We start from the raw sequence: 22,610 nt of genomic DNA on the forward strand, positions 1-22,610 counted from the left end.
GTCTTTGTCTCTTGCTGCGGCCGGACCTCCATGTCTCTACTTCACTGGTCTCTGCCCTTTCCTTTTAGAGGCCGAGCCTCTGTGACCCTGTGACCTACAGGTATTGGAGATCCACAGCTAAGACGCCAGGACCCCGGGAAAGCCTAGAAACGGTGAGAGTGCTGGGTCCCACATTCCGACAGAGGGGTTGGGGCTGATTGGAACCAGTGGGACGTGGCTGTGGTGGGGCTCCGGCCTCCCCGCTGTCAGCTCCACAATCTGTGCCCCTAGTTCTCCTTGCCCAGCTGGGCTCCAGTCCCCTTCAGCCATAAGATGGCGGCTGCGTTGACAGTCGGCTCCCGGGCGTCTTGTCTTTTCCCTGCCCAGTGACTGTGCCCTGGCCTGGAGCCCTCGCTGGGCAGCTCTGCACCAGTAGGCTCCCTCTCTCTCAGATTGTGCAGGGACCACTGGAGGATCCTCAGGACGGAATCCTGACTCGGGGTGCGGGTTCATGAATGGGAAGAGCTTTGGTCCATGGAGTTCCCAGGCTTTCTTTTTTCCTATTAAAAATTTACGGGCGTCACCGTGGAAATATTAAATAATCAAAGAGTGATTCAAAAATTGTAGAGCACCCAGCTGTGGTTTGTAATTTGTGGTCCATGGAAGGGACTTGGTGGAAAGATTTTTCTGACGTTCAGGATAAAGAAAACCAAATTCAATAATTGGCAAGGTATGTAGTGTTTTTTTTTTCTCCCCGGAGACAGAGTCTCACTCTGTTGCTTAGGCTGGAGTGCAGTGGTGTGATATCAGCTCACTGCAACCTCCGCCTCCTGGGCTCAAGCGATTCTCATGCCTTACTTAGCCTTTCTAGTAGCTGGGTCTACAGGCAGCCGTCACCACACCCAACCAATATTTCTTTTATTTTTAGTAGAGACGGGGTGTCACCATGTTGGCCAGGCTGGTTTCGAGCTCCTTACCTCAGGTGATCCACCCACCTTGGCCTCCCAAAGTGCTGGGATTACGGGAATGAACCACCATGCCTGGCCTAATTTATTGATTTTTACAATCTAGATGGAAATACCCTGGTTGTGTAATCAGAGCTTACTTGACAGTTTAGAGTTGTTTAAGCCTGAATTTTGTTCCAGCAATGTAGGAATTTACCAAAAAAATGCTCTTCAGTTTAGTTGTTTTTTTTTTTTTTAAGAAATTGAAATCCGGGAGCTAGAGCCACCTCAGTCTAATTGCCTGCTGCATAATTATTTTCACACTCCACAGGGGACTGATTTTTCCCTGAATTTTTCACATGTGCTTCAAGCAAGGCCTCAAGTCTTCCCTTGTCTGCTATTCCTCCAGCCTAACTCTGGCTTGCAGTAAAATACTAAATTTCCATTTATTTCTGACATTTCCAAATGCCAATTTCCCCTTTCTTTTAATTTTCTTTCTTTGTTTTTGAGATGGAGTTTTGCTCTTGTTGCCCAGGCTGGAGTGTAATGGTGCAATCTCGGCTCATCGCAACCTCTGCCTCCTGAGTTCAAGCAATTCTCCTGCCTCAGCCTACCAAGTAGCTGGGATTACAGGCACCCGCCACCACACCCAGGTAATTTTTGTATTTTTAGTAGAGATGGGGTCTCACTGTGTTGGCCATGCTAGTTTCGAACTCCTGATCTCGTAATCTGCCTGCCTCAGCCTCCCAAAGTGCTAGGATTACAGGTGGGACCCCCTGCACCCAGCCCAATTTCCCCTTTCTAATTCACTTGATCAACGATTTGATTCTTAGTGTACATTTTGATACCTATATTAATTTGCCTTTTTTTAAAAAAAAAAATTCTTGAGATGGAGCCTTGCTCTGTCACCTAGGCTGGAGTGTAGTGGCCCAATCTAGGCTCACAGCAACTTCAGTCCCATGGACTCAAACTATTCTCCTGTCTCAGTCGCCCAAGTAGATGGAATTACAGGTGCCCACTGTCATGCCTGGTTAATTTTTTTATTTTTAGTAGAGACAGGGTTTCACTATGTTTGCCAGGCTGGTCTCAAACTCCTGGCCTCAAGCTATCTGCCTGCCTTGACCTCCCAAAGATCTGGGATTACAGACATGAGCCACCGAACCTGGCCAATTAGTTAGTTTTTGACAAAGCATTTGATGGCACATTAAAAAAATTTTTTTTTTTTTTTGTAAACATTTCCTATGAGAAGAAAGCAAAGAATAATTTCCTGACACTGTACTGTAAAATATCTCTGTGTGTTTTTTTGTCGTCTCTTTTCCCTAGACACAGATATTTTTTCAGAATGTTTTTGGGTAAAGTTTTCCTTTTGGAAATTTTATAGGGTGATGTGTCTTCAGTCACCTTTTAGTTTTTTCTTGGACCTGGGTTTCAGTACTGTATGGGGATAAACCGAGATACCCACCATGGCCCATGGCTATGTCTGCTACAATGTCTAGTGAATATCAGCTTCTGTATCATTTTCTCTCATAGGACAAGCTGAGGTATTGAGTGTAGCTTCTCAAGTGTTCAGGTGGTTGTTGAGAGGATAAGAGGCAATTCTTGGTGCACTTTTTTTTTTTTAAGCTAATTCCTTGAGACATTCATTCTTCACCCAACCCAGCTTTCATTTCTTGGAGACACGTTGCTGGTCAGCCAATCAGATACTAGTATTGAGGAGAAAACAAATAATTTTTGCCTGCTGGATTTTCTTAGGGGGCAGAAAAGTAGTAAAAAATTTCTAGGCTAAAAAACAAAAAACAAACCAGGCTGGGTGCGGTGGCACACGCCTGTAATCCCAGCACTTTGGGAGGCCGAGGCGGGTGAATCACGAGGTCAGGAGATCAAGACCATACCGGTCAACATGGTGAAATCCCGTCTCTACTAAAAATACATAAAATACAAAAAACAAACCAAAAACCCCTAGGACTCCAAAAGACAAAAAGAAAAAGAAAGAAACAAACAAAAAAATGACCCCAGTGAGATGGGATAAGAACTTGCAGAGTAAAATGTGCCCGAGGCATTCACTGGCATAGTTCAGAGTCTCTTGTGAGGAGGTTATTGAGCTCTCAAGTGAGCAGGACGGGGTGGGACAATCTCTCAAGTAATTGAATGGCCTGACTTCTTGACACATGAGTAAGACATATCTGTATCTTGAAAAGATTTGTTCACTTATTTTTACCTAAAGTTTTTTTTTTTTTTTGGACAGAGTTAATCTCTGCCACCCAGGCTGGAGTGCAGTGGTAGCATCTCGACTCACTGCAACCTCCAAATCCTGAGTTTATGTGTTTCTCATGCCTCAGCCTCCCAAGTAGCTGGGACTACAGATGTGAACCACCATACCCAGCTAGTTTTTGTATTTTTAGTAGAGACAGGGTTTTGCCATGTTAGCCAGACCAGTCTCAAAATTCTGAGCTTAAGTGACTCACCTGCATGAGCCTTCCAAAGTGCTGAGATTACAGGTGTGAGCCACTGTGCCCAGCGGACCTCAGTTTTTTAAGTGTATATTGCATTTTATTAGTAGAGCTTGAAAGGCAAGAAAATATTTCCAAAGGGCAGAAAAGACGTGAGTTACAAAAAGTTAATATCTAATAATATATTTATTTGTTGAAAATTTTCATTTACCTTTTTCTTTCTCAGAGTGAATTTAGAAATTTTCTCTGGTGTGTGTTTTATGGCTCAGTGATTTCAGACAGAATTCGATCTAGCTTTTAGAATGTTAGCTACCAAAGAAAATAATAAAGAAAATTTCTATTCAATTTCAGCTTTAGAAAATGAATACATTTCCACAAAAAATGTGGTAGATAATTGGTGAGTTACATAGATTTCTGAAAACTTCAGTTTTTTTTTTTTAAACCGGGTAAACTTGTGACAGTGAATATCTTTGTTTTATATTCTGGTTTTTGTTTGTTTGTTTTTGAGATGGAGTCTCACTGCGATGCCCAGACTGGAGTACAATGATGCAATCTCAGCTCACTGCAACTATCACTTCCCAGTTTCAAGTGATTCTCCTGCCTCAGTCTCCCGAGTAGCTGGGACTACAGGCACATATCACCACACCTGACTAATTTTTGTATTTTTAGTAGAGACGGGGTTTCACCATGTTGACCAGGCTTGTCTTGAACTCCTAACCCCAAGTGATTCCACCACCTTCACCTCTCAAAGTGCTGGGATTACAGGTTCGTGAGCCACCAAGCCTGGCCCTATATCCTGTTATTTTGATTTTTGAGTTTAATGCAAAATTTTATTTTATTTTATTTTATTTATTTATTGTTTGAGATGGAGTCACTCTGTTGCCCAGGCTGGAGTACAATGGTGTGATCTCAGCTCACTGCAACCTCCAGTTCCTGTATTCAAGCATCTCCTGCTACAGCCTCCCAAGTAGGGATTGCAGGCATCTGCCACCACACCTGGCTAATTTTCATATTTTTAGTAGGGATGGGGTTTTGCCATGTTGACTAGGCTGGTCTCGAACCCCTGACCTCAGGCAATCCACCTGCCTCAGCTTCCCAATGTGTAATTATAGGTGTAAACCACTGCATCTGGCTGTTTACTACATATTTTTTAATACAAATAATGAAATAATACATTTATTGTTTGAAAGAAATAAATACTTTTTCTTTTCTTACTCAGGTATAAAATGTAAGCACCTTAAAATTTTCTCCCCTTATATGAAGACTTTGAGGAATTTTGGGAAGGTCTTATTGAAGATAAAGTTGATATTTTTTAAAGATAGCTTCTTGACTATTTAAAATAAAACAGACACATGTAAAAAATTGAATTTCAAAGGAGTATTGCAACAGGAGGAAGCAGCAAATGTAAGATTTTTAAAGATTGCAAAGATTAGGCAGAAAAGGGCTATTTTTTTCTAGGGAAAAGCAAACAAGATTAGTAAGGAGGTTGGAGGGTAATGTTTAAATGTTTAAATGGAGGGTGATCAAGTCAGAATTTAGATCAGAGAATGTTTTACCCTGAAGCCAGCATGTTCTTAAGAGGGGCACAAAATGGGGTTGTATGGTGGCTCAGACTGAGTAGCTCAGAGTTCAGGAGTCATTGGGAAGAAAATAAACTTCAGTTCAGTTTGATTAAGAAGTATTTTATGTTGATTTTTAAATGAGAAAAAGGAGAAAATGTGCAATCATTTTTCTGGGTGTGTGATAGGTAAGAAAAGAAAGCACCATTTAAGTCATAGTGGAAAGTGTTTTTTCTTTTCATAAAGTGTTCCTGGAAAACACAAAGAATAGAGAATTTTATTAATCACAGCTGTGGATCATTTATATGCTTCATCTTTTCTCACCTTTTTCTTGGTCCTATACTTGACTTTCGGGGGGGTTGTATCTTTTTTTTTTCAGATGTTAGTTTTGCTCTTGTTGCTCAGGCTGGAGTGTAATGGCACAATCTCGGCTCACCACAACCTCCGCCTCCCAGGTTCAAGCAATTCTCCTGCCTTAGCCTACCGAGTAGCTGGGATTACAGGCATGTGCCATTATGCCCTGCTAATTTTGTATTTTTAGTATAGACAGGGTTGCTCCATATTGGTCAGGCTGGTCTCGAACTCTGACTTCAGGTAATCTGCCCATCTCAGCCTCCCAAAGTGTTGGGATTACAGGCGTGAGCCACTGCCCCTGGCTGGGATTGTATCTTTTGTATAAAAATGGTAAATATAACTACAGTGTTCTGCTGAGTTCTGTGAGTAACTTTATCAAATTGGTAAATTTCAGTAACATTGTGGGAGTCCTCAATTTTTAAACAGTATCTCAGAAGCATAGATGGGCTTATGGGGTTTGTGATTGGCATCTGCAGTGAGGACAACATTGTGGGACTGAGCCCTGAATCAGGGTCTGTTCTGATTCTGGGTGGTGTCAGAATTCAAGTGTTAGACAGTAAGTCGGTGTTGCAGAATTGCTTGTTGTTCAGAAAACTCGACAGATTTGATGGCAGAAGAAAGATATTACAGTCTCCTGGCCTAGAATAAAACTTTGGATGTCCAGGAATGGGAGGCTATGCTCTGCTTTACACAGGCTGTCACACTGTTTCTTGTTCTGTGATACCAGCTCTCCTTCCAAGGTGACAGAGGACTAAAGACTTAGAGAAAAGCAGCTCTGATGACAGGCCCCTTTTTCCACAGCTGCCACTACAAGATTTTCACCCACTCACAAACATACCCACTAGACATTAATGTATCCACGACTCTCCCAGGACAAGGAACCACACTCAGGTGATCAAAAATTTTGCCACAGCATTTTTGATCATCGTGTTTTTTTTTTTGCCAAAAACACAAAAGTGTCTAGAAGTCTCCTGACATATTCTCACCTCCAGACACTCAATCTGCAGTAGCAGCAACCTGTTTTCTCTACCAACCTAGGGTTCTGGACCACCAGTTCATAATGTCATCTGCCTGCATGGACCCAGAAATAAATCAGAGTACAGCCCCACCTGGGCCACCATAAGTAGCACAAACCAGTCCTTCGGCCTGCATTGCACTCTTTCCCACCCAGGTATTTTTTTTTTAAACTTTTATTTGTGGTTTAGGGATACACGTACAGGTTTGTTGTACAGCTAAAATTGTGTCATGGGGGTTTTGTGTGTACATTATTTTGTAACTAAAGTACTAGCATATCACCGAAGAGGTATTTTTTTCTGACCCTGTTTCTATTCCCACCCTCCACCCCTAACTAGGCCTCAATGTCTGTTGTTCCTCTCCGTGTTCCTGAGTTTTAACTTTTTAGCTGTTATAAATGAAATGCATTTGGTTTTCTGTTTTTACATTAGTTTTCTAAGAATAATTAGTTTTCAAGCTTTATCCATGTTGCTGTAAAAGACATAATCTTGTTTTTGGTTTTTTATTGCCACATAGTATTCTATCATGTTTATGTACCATATTTTTAAATTATGTATTTTATGTTACGTTCTGTTGTTTCATTTTTGGAGACAGGGTCTCACTCTATTGCCCAGGCTAAAGTACAGTGGCGTGATGTTGGCTCACTGTAGCCTCAACCTTCCAGCCTCAAGGAATCTTCTTTATGAGACAGTGTCTCTCTTGTTGCCCAGTGCGAGTGCAGTGGTGCAGTCTCGGCTCACTGCAACCTCCACCTCCTGGGTTCAGGTGATTCTTCTGTCTCGGCCTCCTGAGTAGCTGGGATGATAGTCACCTATCACCACCGTGCCTGACTAATTTTTGTATTTTTAGTAGAGACAAGGTTTCACTATGTTGGTCAGGCTGGTCTTGAACTTCTGACCTCAGATGATCCACTTGCCTTGGCATCCCAAAGTGCTGGGATTACAAGCATGAGCCATCATGGTGGGCCAAGCAATCCTCTTATACCCCAGCCTTTCAAGTAGCTTGGGACTACAGGTTTGTGCCACCATGCCTAGCTATTTTTTTTTTTATTATTGTTGTTTTAGAGATTGGATTTCTTTATGTTGCTCACTCTGGTCTCAAACTCCTGAGCTCAGACAATCCACGTGTTTCGGCCTCTCAACGTGCTAGGATTACAGGCATAAGCCATTGTGCCCGATTATACTAAATTTTCTTTATCCAGTCTACCATTGATAGGCATTCAAGTTGATTCCATGTCTGCTATTGTGAATAGTGCTGCAGTGAATACGCTTGTGCTTAGGTCTTTATGATAGAATAATTTATATTTCTTTGAGTATATACCCAATTATGAGGTTGCTTGGTGAAATGATAAATCTGGTTTTAGTTCTGCAAGGAATTGTCACACTACCTTTTACAATGGTTAAACTAACATACACTCTTAACAGCAGTGTGTAAGTATTTCCTTTTCTCAGCAACCATCACAACATCTATTTTTTGACTTTTTAATAGCTGTTCTCCCTGGTGTGAGATGGCATCTTGTGTTTTTTCTTTGTATTTTTGTAGTGATTATTGGTGATCATTTTATTATATGCTCGTTAGCCACATATTTTTCTTCTTTTGAAAAGTAACTTTTTCATGTTTTTTGTCTACTTTTTAGTGAGGTCTTTTTTTTCTGTAAACTTGTTGAAGTTTCTTATGGATTCTAAATATTAGATCTTTGTCAGAAGCATAGTTTGCAAATATTTTCTACTATTTTGTAGGTTGTCTGTTTACTGTGTTGATAATTTCCTTTTCTGTGAAGAATCTCTTTAGTTTAATTAGGTCCAATTTGTCAATTTTGGCTTTTGTTGCAATTGTTAAGTTGCAACAATTCCTAAGGTATCTTCCAGGGTTTTTTTTTTTTATGATTTTAAAATACACATTTCAGTCTTTAATTATTCTTGATTTGATTTTTGTATATGGGGTAATAAAGTGGTCCAGTTTCAGTCTTCTACATACTGCTAGCTAGTTATTCCACCACCATTAAAAAAATAGGAAATTCTTTCCACATTTCTATTTCCATTGTCACCTTTGTTGAAGATCACATGGTTTTAGGTGTGTGGCATTATTTCTGAAGTCTCTATTCTGTCGTATTGGTCTATGAATTTGTTTCTGTACCATTCCATGTTGTTTTGTTTACTGTAGCTCTGTAGTATAATTTGAAGTCAGGTAATGTAATGCCTTCAACTTTGTTGTTTTTGCTTGTGATTATCTTGGCTATTTGGACTCTTTTTTGGTTTTAAATAAATTGTAAATAGTGGGGTTTTTTTTCCTTTAGTTTTGTTAAAAATATTTTGGTCCTTTGATTAGAATAGCATTAAATCTGTAAATTTTGGGGGCAGTATGATCATACTTAGGATATTGAGCTTTTCTATTTATGAGCATAAAGTTGTTTTCTATTTGTTTGTGCCATTTCTGATTGCTTTAAGCATCGTTTTGTCATTCTTATAGAGATCTTTCACCTAGCTGGTTAGCTATATTCATAAATATTTTATTCTTTTTGTGGCAATTGTGAATGTGATTGTGTTTATGATTCATATTTGGCTTGGATGTTGTTGATTTACAGGAATGCAACTAATTTTGTACATTTATTCTGTATCCTGAAATTACACTGATGTTGTTTGTAAGTTTAAAGAGCTTTTCTGCCAAGACTATATGGTTTTTCAGATGTAGAGTCAGGTAGTCTGCAAACAGGGATAGTTTGATTTCCTCTCTTCCTGTTTAAATGCCCTTTATTTTTATATTTTGCCTGATTGATTGCTCTGACCAGGACTTCCAATTTTATCTTGAATAGTAGTGTTGAAAGAAGGCATCTTTGCTTTGTGCCAGTTTTCAGGGAGGAATCCGTCAAGCTTTATTTTTATTTTTATTTTTTATTTTTGAGATAGAGTTTTCTTTTGTTTCCGGGGCTGGAGTGCAGTGGCACAATCTTGGCTCACTGCAGCTTCCACCTTCTGAGTTCAAGTCTTCTCCTTTCCTAGCCTTTTGAGTATCTGGGATTATAGTCAACCACCCTCACATCTGACTAATTTTTGTATTTTTAGTAAAGACGGCATTTTGCCATGTCAGCTAGGTTGATCTCAAACTCCTGACTTCAGGTGATCCACCTGCCTTGCCCTCCTAAAGTGCTGGAATTACAAGTGTGAGCCACTGCATCTATCTGCTTCCAGGTTTTGTCCATTCAGTATGTTGGCTGAGGTTTTGTCATAGATAACTTATTATTTTAAAGTATGTACCTTCAATGCCTAGGTTATTGAGGGTTTTTAACATAAAACATGTTAAATTTTATCGAAAGATTTTTCAGCATCTATTGAAGTAATCTTGGGGTTTTTGTGTTTAGTTCTGTTTATGTCATGAATCACATTTATTGATTTGTGTGTGTTGAACCAGCCTTGCACACCCAGAACAAATTGTACTTGATCATAGTTGGTTAGCTGTTTTATATGCTGCTGGATTTGGTTAGTCAGTATTTTGTTGAGGATTTTTGCATTAATGTTCAAAGATATTGGCCTGATTTTTTATTTAAATCTCTGCCAGGTTTTGGTATTAGAGTAATGCTATTCTTATATAATAAGTTGGAGAGAAGTTACCTTTTCTTAATTTCTTAGAATAGTTTCAGTAGAAATAGTACCAGCACTTTTTTGTACATCTAGTAGAATTCAACCCTGAGAATGTCTGGTCCTTGTCTTTATTTAATTGGTAGGCTATGTATTACTAGTTCAATTTTTGAGCTTTGTATTTATCTATTTAAGGCTTTTTTTTTAAATTTGTTCATTCTTGGAAGAATGTATTTGTTCAATAATTTGTTCTTCTTTATTTTTTTGAGACGGGATCTCACAATGTTGCCGAGGCTGGAGTGCAGTGGCTATTCACAGGTGCGATCCCACTACTGATCAGCATGAAAGTTTTGACCTACTCCATTTCCAACCTGGGGTGGTTTACCCCTCTTTAGGCAACCTAGTGGTCCCACATTCTTGGGAGGTCACCGTATTGATGCCGAGCTTAGTGTGGACACCCGATCAGCATAGCTCACTTTAGCCCAAAACTCTTGGACTCAAGCGATCCTCCCACCTCAGCCTCCCTAGTAGCTGGGACTACAGGTGTGTGCCACAGCTCCTGACTTTTTTCTATCTTTTTTTTTTTTTTGAGACAGAGTTTTGCACTGTCGCCCAGGCTGGAATACAGTGGCCTGCTCTTGGTTCACTGCAAACTCTGCCTCCTGGGTTTAAGCAATTCTCCGCCTCAGCCTCCCAAGTAGCTGGGATTACAGGTGCCCACCACCACCTGGGCTAATCATGGGATTTCACCATCTTAGCCAGGCTGGTCTTGAACTCATAACTTCATGATCCACTTGTCTTGGCCTCCCAAAGTGCTGGGATTACAGGCGTGAGCCACCTGTGCCCGGACAGTTTATTTATTTTTTTCAAGATGTTTTTGTTTGTGTACACAGAAATGTTCATAGTAGACTTCATTATATTTTTGTGGGGTCAGTGGTAATGTGTCTTTGGTTATTTCTGATTGTGTTTATTTCAATCATTCCTTCTTTCTTCATTAGTTTAGCTAGTGGTTTATTTATCTTTTTTTTCATAGATTTAATTACTGGATCTCTTGATATTTTGTACAATTTTTATGTCTAAATTTAGTTAAGATTTGATTTTGGTTATTTCTTGCCTGCTTCTAACTTAAGGGTTGATTTGCTTTTGCTTCTTTCATTCTTTTATTTATAATGTCAGGTTGTTAAATGAAGATCTTTCTAACTTTTTGATTTGGGAGTTAAATGGTATAAATTTCTCTTTTAACACCACCTTAGCTGTACTGCAGAGATTCTGATGTGTGTGTGTGTGTTTTGGTTGTTCTTTTTTGGTTTCTTAAATTTTTTTTGAGATGGAGTTTCGCTCTTGTTGCCCAATTCAAGTGCAATGGCACGATCTCAACTCACTGCAACCTCCGCCTCCTGGATTCAAGCATTGTCCTACCTCAGCCTCTCAAGTGGTTGGGATTAAAGGCATGTTCCACCACTCCCACCTAATTTTTGTAATTTTAGCAGAGATGGGGCCAGGCTGGTCTTGAACTCCTAACCTCATATGATCTGCCTGCTTCACCTTCCCAAACTGCTGGGATTACAGGCATGAGCCTCAGTGTGTGGCCTGTTTTTTTGTTCTTATTTGTTAAAAAAACAAAAACAAAAATACATACTGGTTTCTGCCTTAATTTCATTATTTACCAATAAGTTAGTGCAGGTCATTTAATCTTTATGTAATTGTATGGTTTCAAGTTGTCTTCTTTTTATTGAATTATATTTGTGTCAAGCTGTGGTCTGTCTGTATGGTTTGCAAAATTTTGAGATTTTGAATTTACTGAGGATTGTTTTATTTCTGATTGTGTGGTCAGTTTTAGAGTATATATAAAAATATTTCTATATCTATATCTATATATTTTTTTGAGACAAGATGTTGCTTAGTCACTCAGGCTGGAGTGAAGTGTCACAGTCTTGGCTACATACAAATAAGAGAAAATAGCTTACTAAAATATTCTTAAAACATTTAGATTATGTGTAGATTTTTATCTTCTTTTGAAATATATGTAAATCATATTAACAGCTAAATAAATGTTTTGTCATTTTTTTTCTTTTTGACTCAGGATTGTCTTTATCTGGGACCTGACATCAATTGCTTGGTTTTTGTTTTGGCAAAAGATGATTCTTACTATTTTTAGTCTTTTAAAGTTGACTCAGATTTGTTCAGAGCAAAGCTCATTCCAAGAGCACGTAAAAGTTGAGCATAAATGCCGGATGAAATTTAGCAATACAGAATTATAAAGACTAAAAGATAGTGAGTAAGTTGTTTGACAGAAATGTGGTTATCCAAAGTGATTTTGCAGGCTGAATTATTTATACTACAAAAGCAAAAAGAGTTCAGTTTTCTTTCTATCTTTCTTTCTTTCTTCCTTTCTTTTTCTCTTTCTCTCTTTCTCTCTTTATTTCTCTCTCTCTCTCCTTTCTTTCTTTCTCTCTCTTTCTCTCTCTCTCTGTTTCTTTCTTTCTTTTCTTTTCTTTTCTTTTTTATAGAGATGGGGTTTCTCCATGTTGGTCAGGCTGGTCTCAAACTCCTCACCTCAGGTGTGATCTGCCTACCTCGGCCTCCCAAACTGCTGGAATTATAGGCATGAGCCACCGCGCCCGGCCTTTTTTTTTTTTTGAGATGGGGCTTAGCTCTTGTTGCCCAGGCTGGAGTGCAATGGAGGAGTCTCAGCTTACTGAAACCTCCACCTTCCAGGTTCAAGCCATTCTCCTGCCTCATCCTCACAAGTAGCTGGGATTACAGTTTCCTGCTACCACGTTTGGCTAAGTTTTGGTATTTTTAGTAGAGGTGGAGTTTTGCCATGTTGACCATGGCTGGTCTCAAACTCCTGACCTCAGGTGAGCTGCCCACCTCAGCCTCCCAAAGTGCTGGGATTATAGGCATGAGCCACCATGCCTAGCCTCAGTACATAAACTGAACAGTGGAGTCTGTTGTCAAACTTTGATTTCTATTTATTATTTAGTACAATTAGCATAGTTATGTGTAGTGTTCGTAAACAGCCTGCATTCATATACATTCAATAGTATTTTCTACAATAGTATGAGTATAAAGTCACAATATTTACTTTGAATGCATTCCTTAGTTATTTTAATATTGTGTTTCATACTTTTAAAAAGTAAAGTTTCTCAACAAATTTAATTACAGAAAATTTTTGAAAATCTTATATACATTTGGACTAGTACATTAAAATTATTGATATTTACATATTTATAAATAATATCCCAAAAATTTACTATCAAATTGTTACAGTAGCTATTAGTCTGATATGATTATCAATTTAACCAGTAAGGAGAATTATATGTAAGCATAATTTTAGTGTCTTTTATTTTACAAATTGGAATGCTGCTATTACAGGACAAATAAAGGCAGGTGTTGTGGCTGCCCCAAAACCTTAATAGCTTTCCATTTAGCTATGTTTCAGGTTCACATATATTCCACTATATTACCACAGGAAGTTTTAAATTTTTTATCAAAAAGTGCTGGTGGAAGTTGTCAGATATATTTCGATATAGATTCTGCATTCAATGGCTAGAAGATTAGAGAGCAGCAGAGATTAAAAAAAATCTTTTAAAATTCTACTAATAATATGGCCCCTTTCTTCATAATACTCATGTTTCTCATGCTGAGAGTAGCTATGCACTTTGAGCATTTAGAGAGAAATTATTTTTAGAGAAATATTTTTTGGCTGACTTAATAAATCTTATATCTGATCTCAGTTTTCTTCTTAAGATGCTTTTCTTTTCTTTCTTTCTTTTTTATTTTTTTGAGATGGAATTTCGCTCTTGTTACCCAGGCTGGAGTGCAATGGTGCGATCCTGGCTCACTGCAACCTCCTCCTCCTGGGTTCAGGCAATTCTCCTACCTCAGCCTCCTGAGTAGCTGGGATTACAGGCACGCGCCACCATGCCTAGCTAATTTTTTTAATTTTTAGTAGAGACAGGGTTTCACCATGTTGACCAGGATGGTTTTGATCTCTTGACCTCGTGATTCACCCACCTTGGCCTCCCAAAGTGCTGGTACTACAGGCGTGAACCACCGCGCCCAGCCCTTAAGATGCTTTTCTTTTTTTCTCTCAATATAGTCTTTCTTGAAGTGAGAGCTGTTTTTCTTTGGAATGCTTTGTGTCTGTTTTAGAAGCCCTATGGGTATCACATAAAGTTTGTGAAAAGTGTAGGCTGTCACAGTGAGAACTCTTGGAGCTATCTCTGGATGCATGGTGGAAATCCAGCAGTATTTCTTCCATGTCACCATTATAAATAGACACTGTAGATTAAATAATGCTCTTATTCCCATTATTGTGAAGGTGCAGTTCTACCCAGGAGCCCTGCAGGCTCTGCTCCTGCAGCTTAGGCTTCACTCTGTGATGTGACACTGAAGTGCTGCTGTGGCGATTGGCGCACACCTAAGATGTGAGCTGCTACCTGTAAACATTGTGCTGTGGGCTGTATCTCAGTGGCAGATGGTAGAAAACAAAAGAGAACGCTGGCCACCAGAAGAGGGGAAGCAGGAGTGCTCTAGCCCAGTCCTCAGGGAGTAGAGAGCCACTGCTTTAAAATGCAAATAGCCAAAAAGATACCAACCTATTCAAGCACTTTTGTAGAAGAGTGAAAGTCTACCTTAAGCAGGCACCTGGCTTCAAGTTGCAAAACTACCTTCTGTCCTGAAGATGTGAAAAGCTTATTTTGTTATTGAATATAACCAATTAGCATACATGAATGGCCTCTCCAAGGACCGGATGAATTTAGAATCAACTATGTATGACATGGTGCTTTAAATTCTTCTACTTGTGAACTAATTGTGGTAACTGTCTTTCTGTCTTTTTAATCTCTTAAGCCGACTGACTGTAATACATGTGACATTCAGATTTAATTGTGTAATGAAACAGTTTTCTTTCTGTTCTATTATTGTGGTTTCTCTGGAGCTGAAGATAATTTCTTTAAAAATTGTATTTCCCAAACACTGTGTAGAATTACCAGACCAAATATAAACATAAGGTGCCAACCAAGCTTTATTCTACAGGGGATGTTTCCTCTCAGGCTTCCAGTCAACCACTGGAATTTCATGCTGTCACCTAAATATGCAGGCAGAATTGTGTCTCTGCCTATTTGGTATCTATAGTCCTCTACAGTGACTTTTAGAGAGGCTAGACCAGCTTTTTACAAACTTAATGGGCAGATATTAATCATTTTACTTCTTTCAATGGCTCTTGTGTCTTCAGAACTGAAACTGACTCAGAGGCCATAGAGCACAGAAACCCAATCTGAGTAACACGTATGCATTGAGTAGACAAAGACATGAGAATCTCCACTTCTTTTTCCCTCCTCTCGCTGAAATGCTCACAATTGCAGGTAAAATCTGCTGCTACTCCACCCATCTGGGACCTAAATCTGGAACTCTAAAATCTAAATTTAGGTCTTGAAATTTTAAAAAACAAAACAAAATAAAAAAAAAACAAAACTTTTATTTGAGGAATGCAAGTCTTTTTACTTATAAAGTTTAGAGAGACTTTAAAATAAGAGCACAATTATGTTTTTCTCTTTTCTTTCAACTATTTGTTTATCTTTTGAAACCGTTCACTACTGCCACAAGTAGGTATACGTTAAACTAATAATGTCACACTGGACACTATGTTCTATACCTTAACATTAATAATGTTAAGTCAAAAAGTAATTAAACTTATTTATTTAAATAAGTCAGTGTCAGTAGCAGGAGAGGGCACCTGAGAACAAAAAAAGAGAAACTTATATTTAAAACTGCCGTCTTTATTTCTGTGGAGCAGCTCATTGTTCCTGAATCATTTCTGTTATAAAAGACAGAAATTGTAGTTTTTCTATCTTGGGCCATCTGCCTTTGGGTGTGGTGGTGACAGGTAAACATGTGGTGCTCAAAATTGTAAAGAACTATTCTAAAGATGCAGGTGTAATTAGTCCAGCAGATCTCACCTGAGAAGCAATTCTAGAGGTGGAGGAGAAAGAGAAAAAATGACTTTTTTTTTTTTTCCAGTTAAATATGTCTCAGATCAAGAGTTGTGTTTGCTCTGCCTCCTGCAGTGTGATGCATTTAGTACTTGCAAATCTTTACTTCTATTACCCGTGTTTTTTCTCCTTAATGAGTTTTTCAACTTAAAAAAATGCTTATGATAGTCAAGGGTCTCTGAAAAATATTGTTTTTTTCTAAATATCGTAGCCTTCTCTACATCGTGGCTTCTTATATGCCATGCAGAATTCTCAACATAAATTTATCATCTGCAATATTGAAAATGTTCACTTTGTGGCTGTTGAACATGGACAAGTGTGGATAATATTTCTATGGGGAAAACCTGGGGTTCCTAGTAAAGATGGAGAACATATAATGTTGAGGTTATATTTGTATTTTTTTATATCTCTATGTATTACATGATTAAGAAAATGCTCATTTAAACAGGATGACATTTATTACCCAGAAAGTTCTGAAAAAAATTATCAGGAGTTACTTGCTTATTAGGGTGCTAAAGAAAGACTACTTAAAATTCCTATTAAAAATTGTAGAACATGGAAGATATCTGTATCTTGAACTTTCCATAAAACTATTTTCTTAGGTTTAAATTTTGACTGTAATTTACTTTGGTGGTGGCAGTATCTCAGTAGTAATGATGTGTTCTGGGTGTATCAGTACAGTATAAAAACTTGTCCTAGTGCAGTTGATGTTAATAAGCTTTTTTGTAGATTTTTTCACTACAGAGTTATTTTTTTCTTCATCATTAATTATCTTTATGAAGGTAATATGCATAAACCATCACATTTAATCTGGCAGCTGTCCCCCCATATTTTTTAAGGTTTTTTTTTTCTTAATTGTACTTTAAGTTATGGGGTACATGTGCAGAACATGCAGGTTTGTTACATAGGTATAGACATGCCATGGTGATTGGCCATATCCATCACCCCATCATCTACATTAGGTATTGCTCCTAATGCTAGCCCACCCTAGACCCCCAGCCCCCGACAGTCATAGTATGTGTGATGTTCCCCTCCCTGTGTCCAGATGTTCTCATTGTTCCACTCCCACTTGTAAGTGAGAACATGCAGTATTTGGTTTTCTGTTCTTGTGTTCATTTGCTGAGAATGATGGTTTCCAGCTTCATTCATGTCCCTGCAAAGGACATAAACTTATTCTTATTTTTATGGCTGCATTGTATTCCATGGTATATATGTGCCACAGTTTTTAAGTCCAGTCTGTCATTGATGGGCATTTGGATTGGTTCCAAGTCTTTGCTATTGTGAACAGTGCTGCAATAAACATACCTGTGCATGTGTCTTTAGAGTAGAGTGATTTATAATCCTTTGTGTATATACCCAGTAATGGGATTGCTGGGTCAAATGGTATTTCTAGTTCTAGATCCTTGAGGAATTGCCACCCTGTCTTCCACAATGGTTGAACTAATTTACACTCCCACCAACAGCATAAAATTATATCTATTTCTCCACATCCTCTTTGGCATCTTTTGTCTTCTGACTTTTTAGTGATCACCATTCTAACTGGTGTGAGATGGTATCTCAATGTGGTTTTAATTTTCATTTCTCTAATGACCAGTGATGATGTGCTTTTTTTCCATATGTTTGTTGGCCACATAAATGTCATCTTTTGTGAAGTGTCTGTTCATATCCTTTGCCCAGTTTTGATGGGGTTGTTTATTTTTTTTCCTGTAAATTTGTTTAAGTTCTTTGTAGATTCTGGATATTAGCTCTTTGTCATATAGGTAGACTGCAAAAATTTTTCTCCCATTCTGTAGGTTTCCTGTTTACTCTGATGATAGTTTTTTTTAGCTGTGCAGAAGCTCTTCAGTTTAATTAGATCCGATTTGTCTAATTTTGGCTTTTGTTACCGTTGCTTTTGGTATTTTATTCATGAGGTCTTCGCCCAGGCCTCTGTCCTGAATGGTATTGCCTACATTTTCTTCTAGGGTTTTTATGGTTTTACGTCTTACATTTAAATCTTTAATTCATCTTGAGTTAATTTTTGTATAAGGTGTAAGGAAGGGATCCAGTTTCAGCTTTCTGCATATGGCTAGACAGTTTTCCCAGTACCACTTATTAAATAGAGAATTCTTTTGCCATTTCTTGTTTTTTGTCAGGTTGGTTAAAGATCAGATGGTTGTAGGTTTGTGGCATTACATCTGAGGCCTCTGTTCTGTTCCATTTGTTTATATACCTGTTCTGGTATCAGCACCATGCTGTTTTGGTTACTGTAGCCTTGTAATATACTTTGAAGTCAGATAGTGTGATGCCTCCAGCTTCACCCCCACCCCTTTAGAATTGTCTTGGCTGTGTAGGCTCCTTTTTTGGTTCCATATGAAGTTTAAGGTGGTTTTTTCCAATTTTGTGAAGAAAGTCAATGGTCGCTTGATGGGGATCGCATTGAATCTTTACATTACTTTGGGCAGTATGGGCATGCTCACCATATTGATTCCTCCTAACCATAAGCATGGAATGTTTCTCCATTTGTTTGTGTTCTCTCTTATTTCCTTGAGCAGTGGTTTGTAGTTCTCTTTGAAGAGGTCCTTCACATCCCTTGTAAGTTGTATTCCTAGGTATTTAATTATTTTTGTAGCAGTTGTGAATGAGAGTTCACTCATGATTTGGCTCTCTGTCTGTTACTGGTGTATGAGAATGCTTGAAATTTTTGCACATTGACTTTGTATCCTGAGACTTTGCTGACTTTGCTGAAGTTGCTTATCAGCTTAAGGAGATTGTGGGCTGAGACAGTGGGGTCTTCTAAATATACAATCATGTTGTCTGCAAATAGAGACAATTTGACTTCCTCTTTACCTATTTTAATACCCTTTATTTCTTTCTCTTGCCTGATAGCCCTGGCCAGAACTTCCAATACTGTGTTGAATAGGAGTGGTGAGAGATGGCATCCTTGTCTTGTGCCAGTTTTCAAAGGGAATGCTTCCAGTTTTTTGCCCATTCAGTATGATATTGGCTATGGGTTTGTCATAAATAGCTTTTATTATTTTGAGATACACTCCATCAATACCTAGTTTATTAAGAGCTTTTAGCATGAAGCATTGTTGAATTTAGTTGAAGGCCTTTTCTGCATTTCTTGAGATAATCGTGTGGTTTTTGTCTTTGATTCTGTTTGTGTGATGAGATACATTTATTGATTTGCATATGTTGAACCAGCCTTGCATCCCAAGGATGAAGCTGACTTGATTGTAATGGATAAGCTTCTTTATATGCTTTTGGATTTGGTTTGACAGTATTTTATTTGCAGATTTTTGCATCAATGTTCATCAGGGATGTTGGCCTGATTTTTTTTTTTTTTTTTTCAGTTGTGTCTCTGCCAGCTTTTACTATCAGGATGATGTTTGCCTCATAAAATGAGTTAGGTAGTATTCCCTCTTTTTCTATTGTTTGGAATAGTTTCAGAAGGAATTTTACCAGCTCCTCTTTGTACCTCTGGTAAAATTTGGCTGTGAAACCATCTGGTCCTGGACTGTTTTTGGATGGCAGATTATTAATTGTTGCCTCAATTTCAGACCTTGTTATTGGTCTATTCAGGGATTGAACTTCTTCCTGGTTTAGTCTTGGGAGGATATAATTGTCCAGGAATTTATCCACTTCTTCTAGATTTACTGGTTTATGTGCAAATAGGTGTTGGTAGTTATCTCTGATGGTAGTTTGTATTTCTGTGGAAGCAGTGGTGATATCCACTTTATCATTTTTTATTGCATCTATTTGATTCTTGTTTCTTTTCTTTTTTATTAGTCTGGCTAGTGGTCTATCTATTTAGTTGATCTTTTCAAAAAACCACCTCCTGGATTCATTAATTTTTTGAAGGGTTTTTTTGTGTGTGTGTCTCTATCTCCTTTAGTTCTGGTGTGATCTTAGTTATTTCTTGTTTTATGCTACCTTTTGAATTTGTTTGTTCTTGCTTCTCTAGTTCTTTTAATTTTGATGTTAGTGTGTTAATTTTAGATCTTTTCTGCTTTCTCTTTTGGCCATTTAGTGCTAAAAATTTTCCTCTACATACTGCTTTAAGTGTGTCCCAGAGATTCTGGTATGTTGTGTCTTCATTCTCATTGGTTTCAAAGAACATCTTTATTTCTGCCTTCATTTATTTCAGTACTCATTCAGGAGCAGGTTGCTCAGTTTCCATGTAGCTGTGTGGTCTTGAGTGAGTTTCTTAATCCTGAGTTCTATTTGATTGCACTGTGGTCTGAGAGACTGTTTGCTATAAATTCTGTTCTTTTGCATTTGCTGAGAAGTGTTTTACTTCCAATTATGTGGTCATTTTTAGAATAGGTGCAATGTGGTGCCAAGAAGAATGTATATTCTGTTTATTTGGGGTGGAGGGTTCTGTCGATGTCTGTTAGGTCCGCTTGGTCCAGAGCTGAGTGCAAGTCCTGGATATCCTTGTTAATTTTCTATCTTGTTGATCTGTCTAATATTGACAGTGGGGTGTTAATGTCTCCCACTATTATTGTGTGGGAGTCTTAGTCTCTTTGTAGGTCTCTAAGAACTTGCTTTATGAATCTGGGTGCTCCTGCATTGGGTGCATAGATATTTAGGATTGTTAGCTCTTCTTGTTGCATTGATTCCTTTACCATTATGTAATACCCTTCTTTGTCTCTTTTGATCTTTGATGGTTTAAAGTCTGTTTTATCAGAGACTAGAATTGTAACCTCTGTTTTCTTTTTGCTTTCAATTTGCTTGGTAAAAATTACTCCATCTCTTTATTTTGAGCCTCTGTGTGTGTCTGCGTGTGAGATGGGTCATGACTCTTTATCCAGTTTGCCAGCCTGTTTCTTTTTATTGGGGTATTTAGCCTATTTACATTTAAGGTTAATATGGTTATGTGTGAATTTGACCCTGCCATTATGATGCTGGTTATTTTGCCCATTGATGTAGTTTCTTCCACGCATTGATGGTCTTTACAATTTGGTATGTTTTCCAGTGACTGGTAGCAGTTATTCCTTTCTATGTTTAGTACTTCCTTAAGGAGCTGTTGTAGGGCAGGCCTGGTGCTGTTCTTTAGGTTTTCTTTGCACTTATCTTTCTTTGGTAAATGAAAGCTTTCTTCTTTGTTTACAGGCCAGAAAAACTGAAAACAAACACACAAACAAGAAAACAGGCTCTTTCACTTACTGGATGTTTGACAAAATAGTTTTTGGGGCCAAAACATTGGCATTACTGGTGAGCTTGTTAGAAATTCAGTAACTCAGACTTTATTTCAGATCTCCTGAAAAAATAATCTGCATTTACAAGATGTCCAGTTTTGTACACATTAAAATTTGAATGGTACCTTCTAACTCAACATGTCTATCTTGTATGAAAAATAAAAACAACTATGTCTTTTTCTTCTGAAAAATATACAGAACTCATTCTGTATTATGTAAATATAGCACACAAAAATGCACATGTTAGTGTTTATGCCCTCTATTTTCCACTTTATCATCCAGACGAGTATCATATATACACTGATGTTGTGGATATTATGCTACTCTCTTTTCTCAGAGTTAGAGAATATGTTACAAAATGTTTCTATATTGACAATTATTTTATTGGATAGTTTCAGCCACTCTTATAAGTCAGAACCAGTTCTATTCACTTTCTCATTTTACCTTGAGTCAAATGAAAAATTCTGCCCGTACCTACTTTGTAAATATGTGTGTTTGTCTATGTTTTCCAGGGACTGTTGACATTTAGGGATGTGGCCATAGAGTTCTCTCTGGAGGAGTGGCAATGCCTGGACACTGCACAGCAGAATTTATATAGGAATGTGATGTTAGAGAACTACAGAAACCTGGCCTTTCTGGGTGAGGATAGCTTTAATATGGAATTCCTAATATAAACTAAAGGTTTCATTACTTTTCTGTAGAATGTATTTTGCTTATTTATACTTTCAGATTTCTGTTTTCAAGAAAATCCTGGGGATTTGTCTGTTTAGAAAAGAATTTCTTCAAGATATTTTATTTTGGCCCGAAGTTTCCATATTTCTGAGCTGATCTGTGTCCTTCACTTTAGTGATAATTTCAGTAGTTTAGTGGCATAGAACATTGTTTCTCACACCTTAAAGTCTAATTGCCATCAGGAATTTTTGATTGAGTTGTAACAGGCAGTGAAATTAAGAATCTATAAAATTAAAATATTTCATAAATATTAAAAAATTTCTGTTATAAATTGGTATATTGGGATACATTTATTAGAATATTATATCCTCTTTACTGAGCACATTACTAAGTTGGTAATTGGAAAACATGAGCAAGATTCATGTTATTTTTAATAAAACAGGTATTGCTGCCTCTAAGCCAGAGTCGATCACCTGTCTGGAGAAAGCAAAAGAGCCCTGGAAGATGAAGCAACATGCGATGGTGGATGAACCCCCAGGTAGGTGAGAGTGAATACAACAGACGACATGGATGAGCGGTCCAAAGTCAAGGAGAAAGCCAGTCTTTAAAGTGATTTGGGAAGCTGTTATCCAAAGGAAATAGTTTCTGAGAAGCCTGTAATTAAAAAAAAAATTATACTCTCACATAAGGGCATCTTCTGTCTTATGCTTCTAAAGTATCTAAGAATTCTACTTTTCCTTAAATGATCTTCCTTCCTACAGTGACAGCCAAAGTACTGTTCATGGCAGACAATAAAGTGTAAAATCTGATTTATTTTTTCTTGTTTTTGTGGAGAGACAGGTATCTGCATAATTTTGATATACTGTATGTTAACCTATTTG

The 22,610-nt window shown here is 38.0% G+C and overlaps 1 protein-coding gene across 1 annotated transcript; it reads left to right on the plus strand.

The window, feature by feature from the left end:
- Positions 1 to 490: 490 nt before the first annotated feature.
- On the plus strand, positions 491 to 22,275 carry LOC135273437 (zinc finger protein 726-like). The gene is made up of 4 exons (XM_064372729.1): positions 491 to 509; positions 1,434 to 1,576; positions 21,570 to 21,696; positions 22,172 to 22,275. Exons 1-4 carry the CDS (start codon positions 491 to 493, stop codon positions 22,273 to 22,275), a joined length of 393 nt encoding a protein of 130 aa, XP_064228799.1.
- Positions 22,276 to 22,610: the final 335 nt, after the last annotated feature.

The sequence above is a fragment of the Aotus nancymaae genome, unplaced genomic scaffold, assembly GCF_030222135.1.
Source record: "Aotus nancymaae isolate 86718 unplaced genomic scaffold, 86718_ANA_hifiasm-v0.15.2.pri h1tg000001l, whole genome shotgun sequence".
NCBI classification, from domain to species: domain Eukaryota; kingdom Metazoa; phylum Chordata; class Mammalia; order Primates; family Aotidae; genus Aotus; species Aotus nancymaae.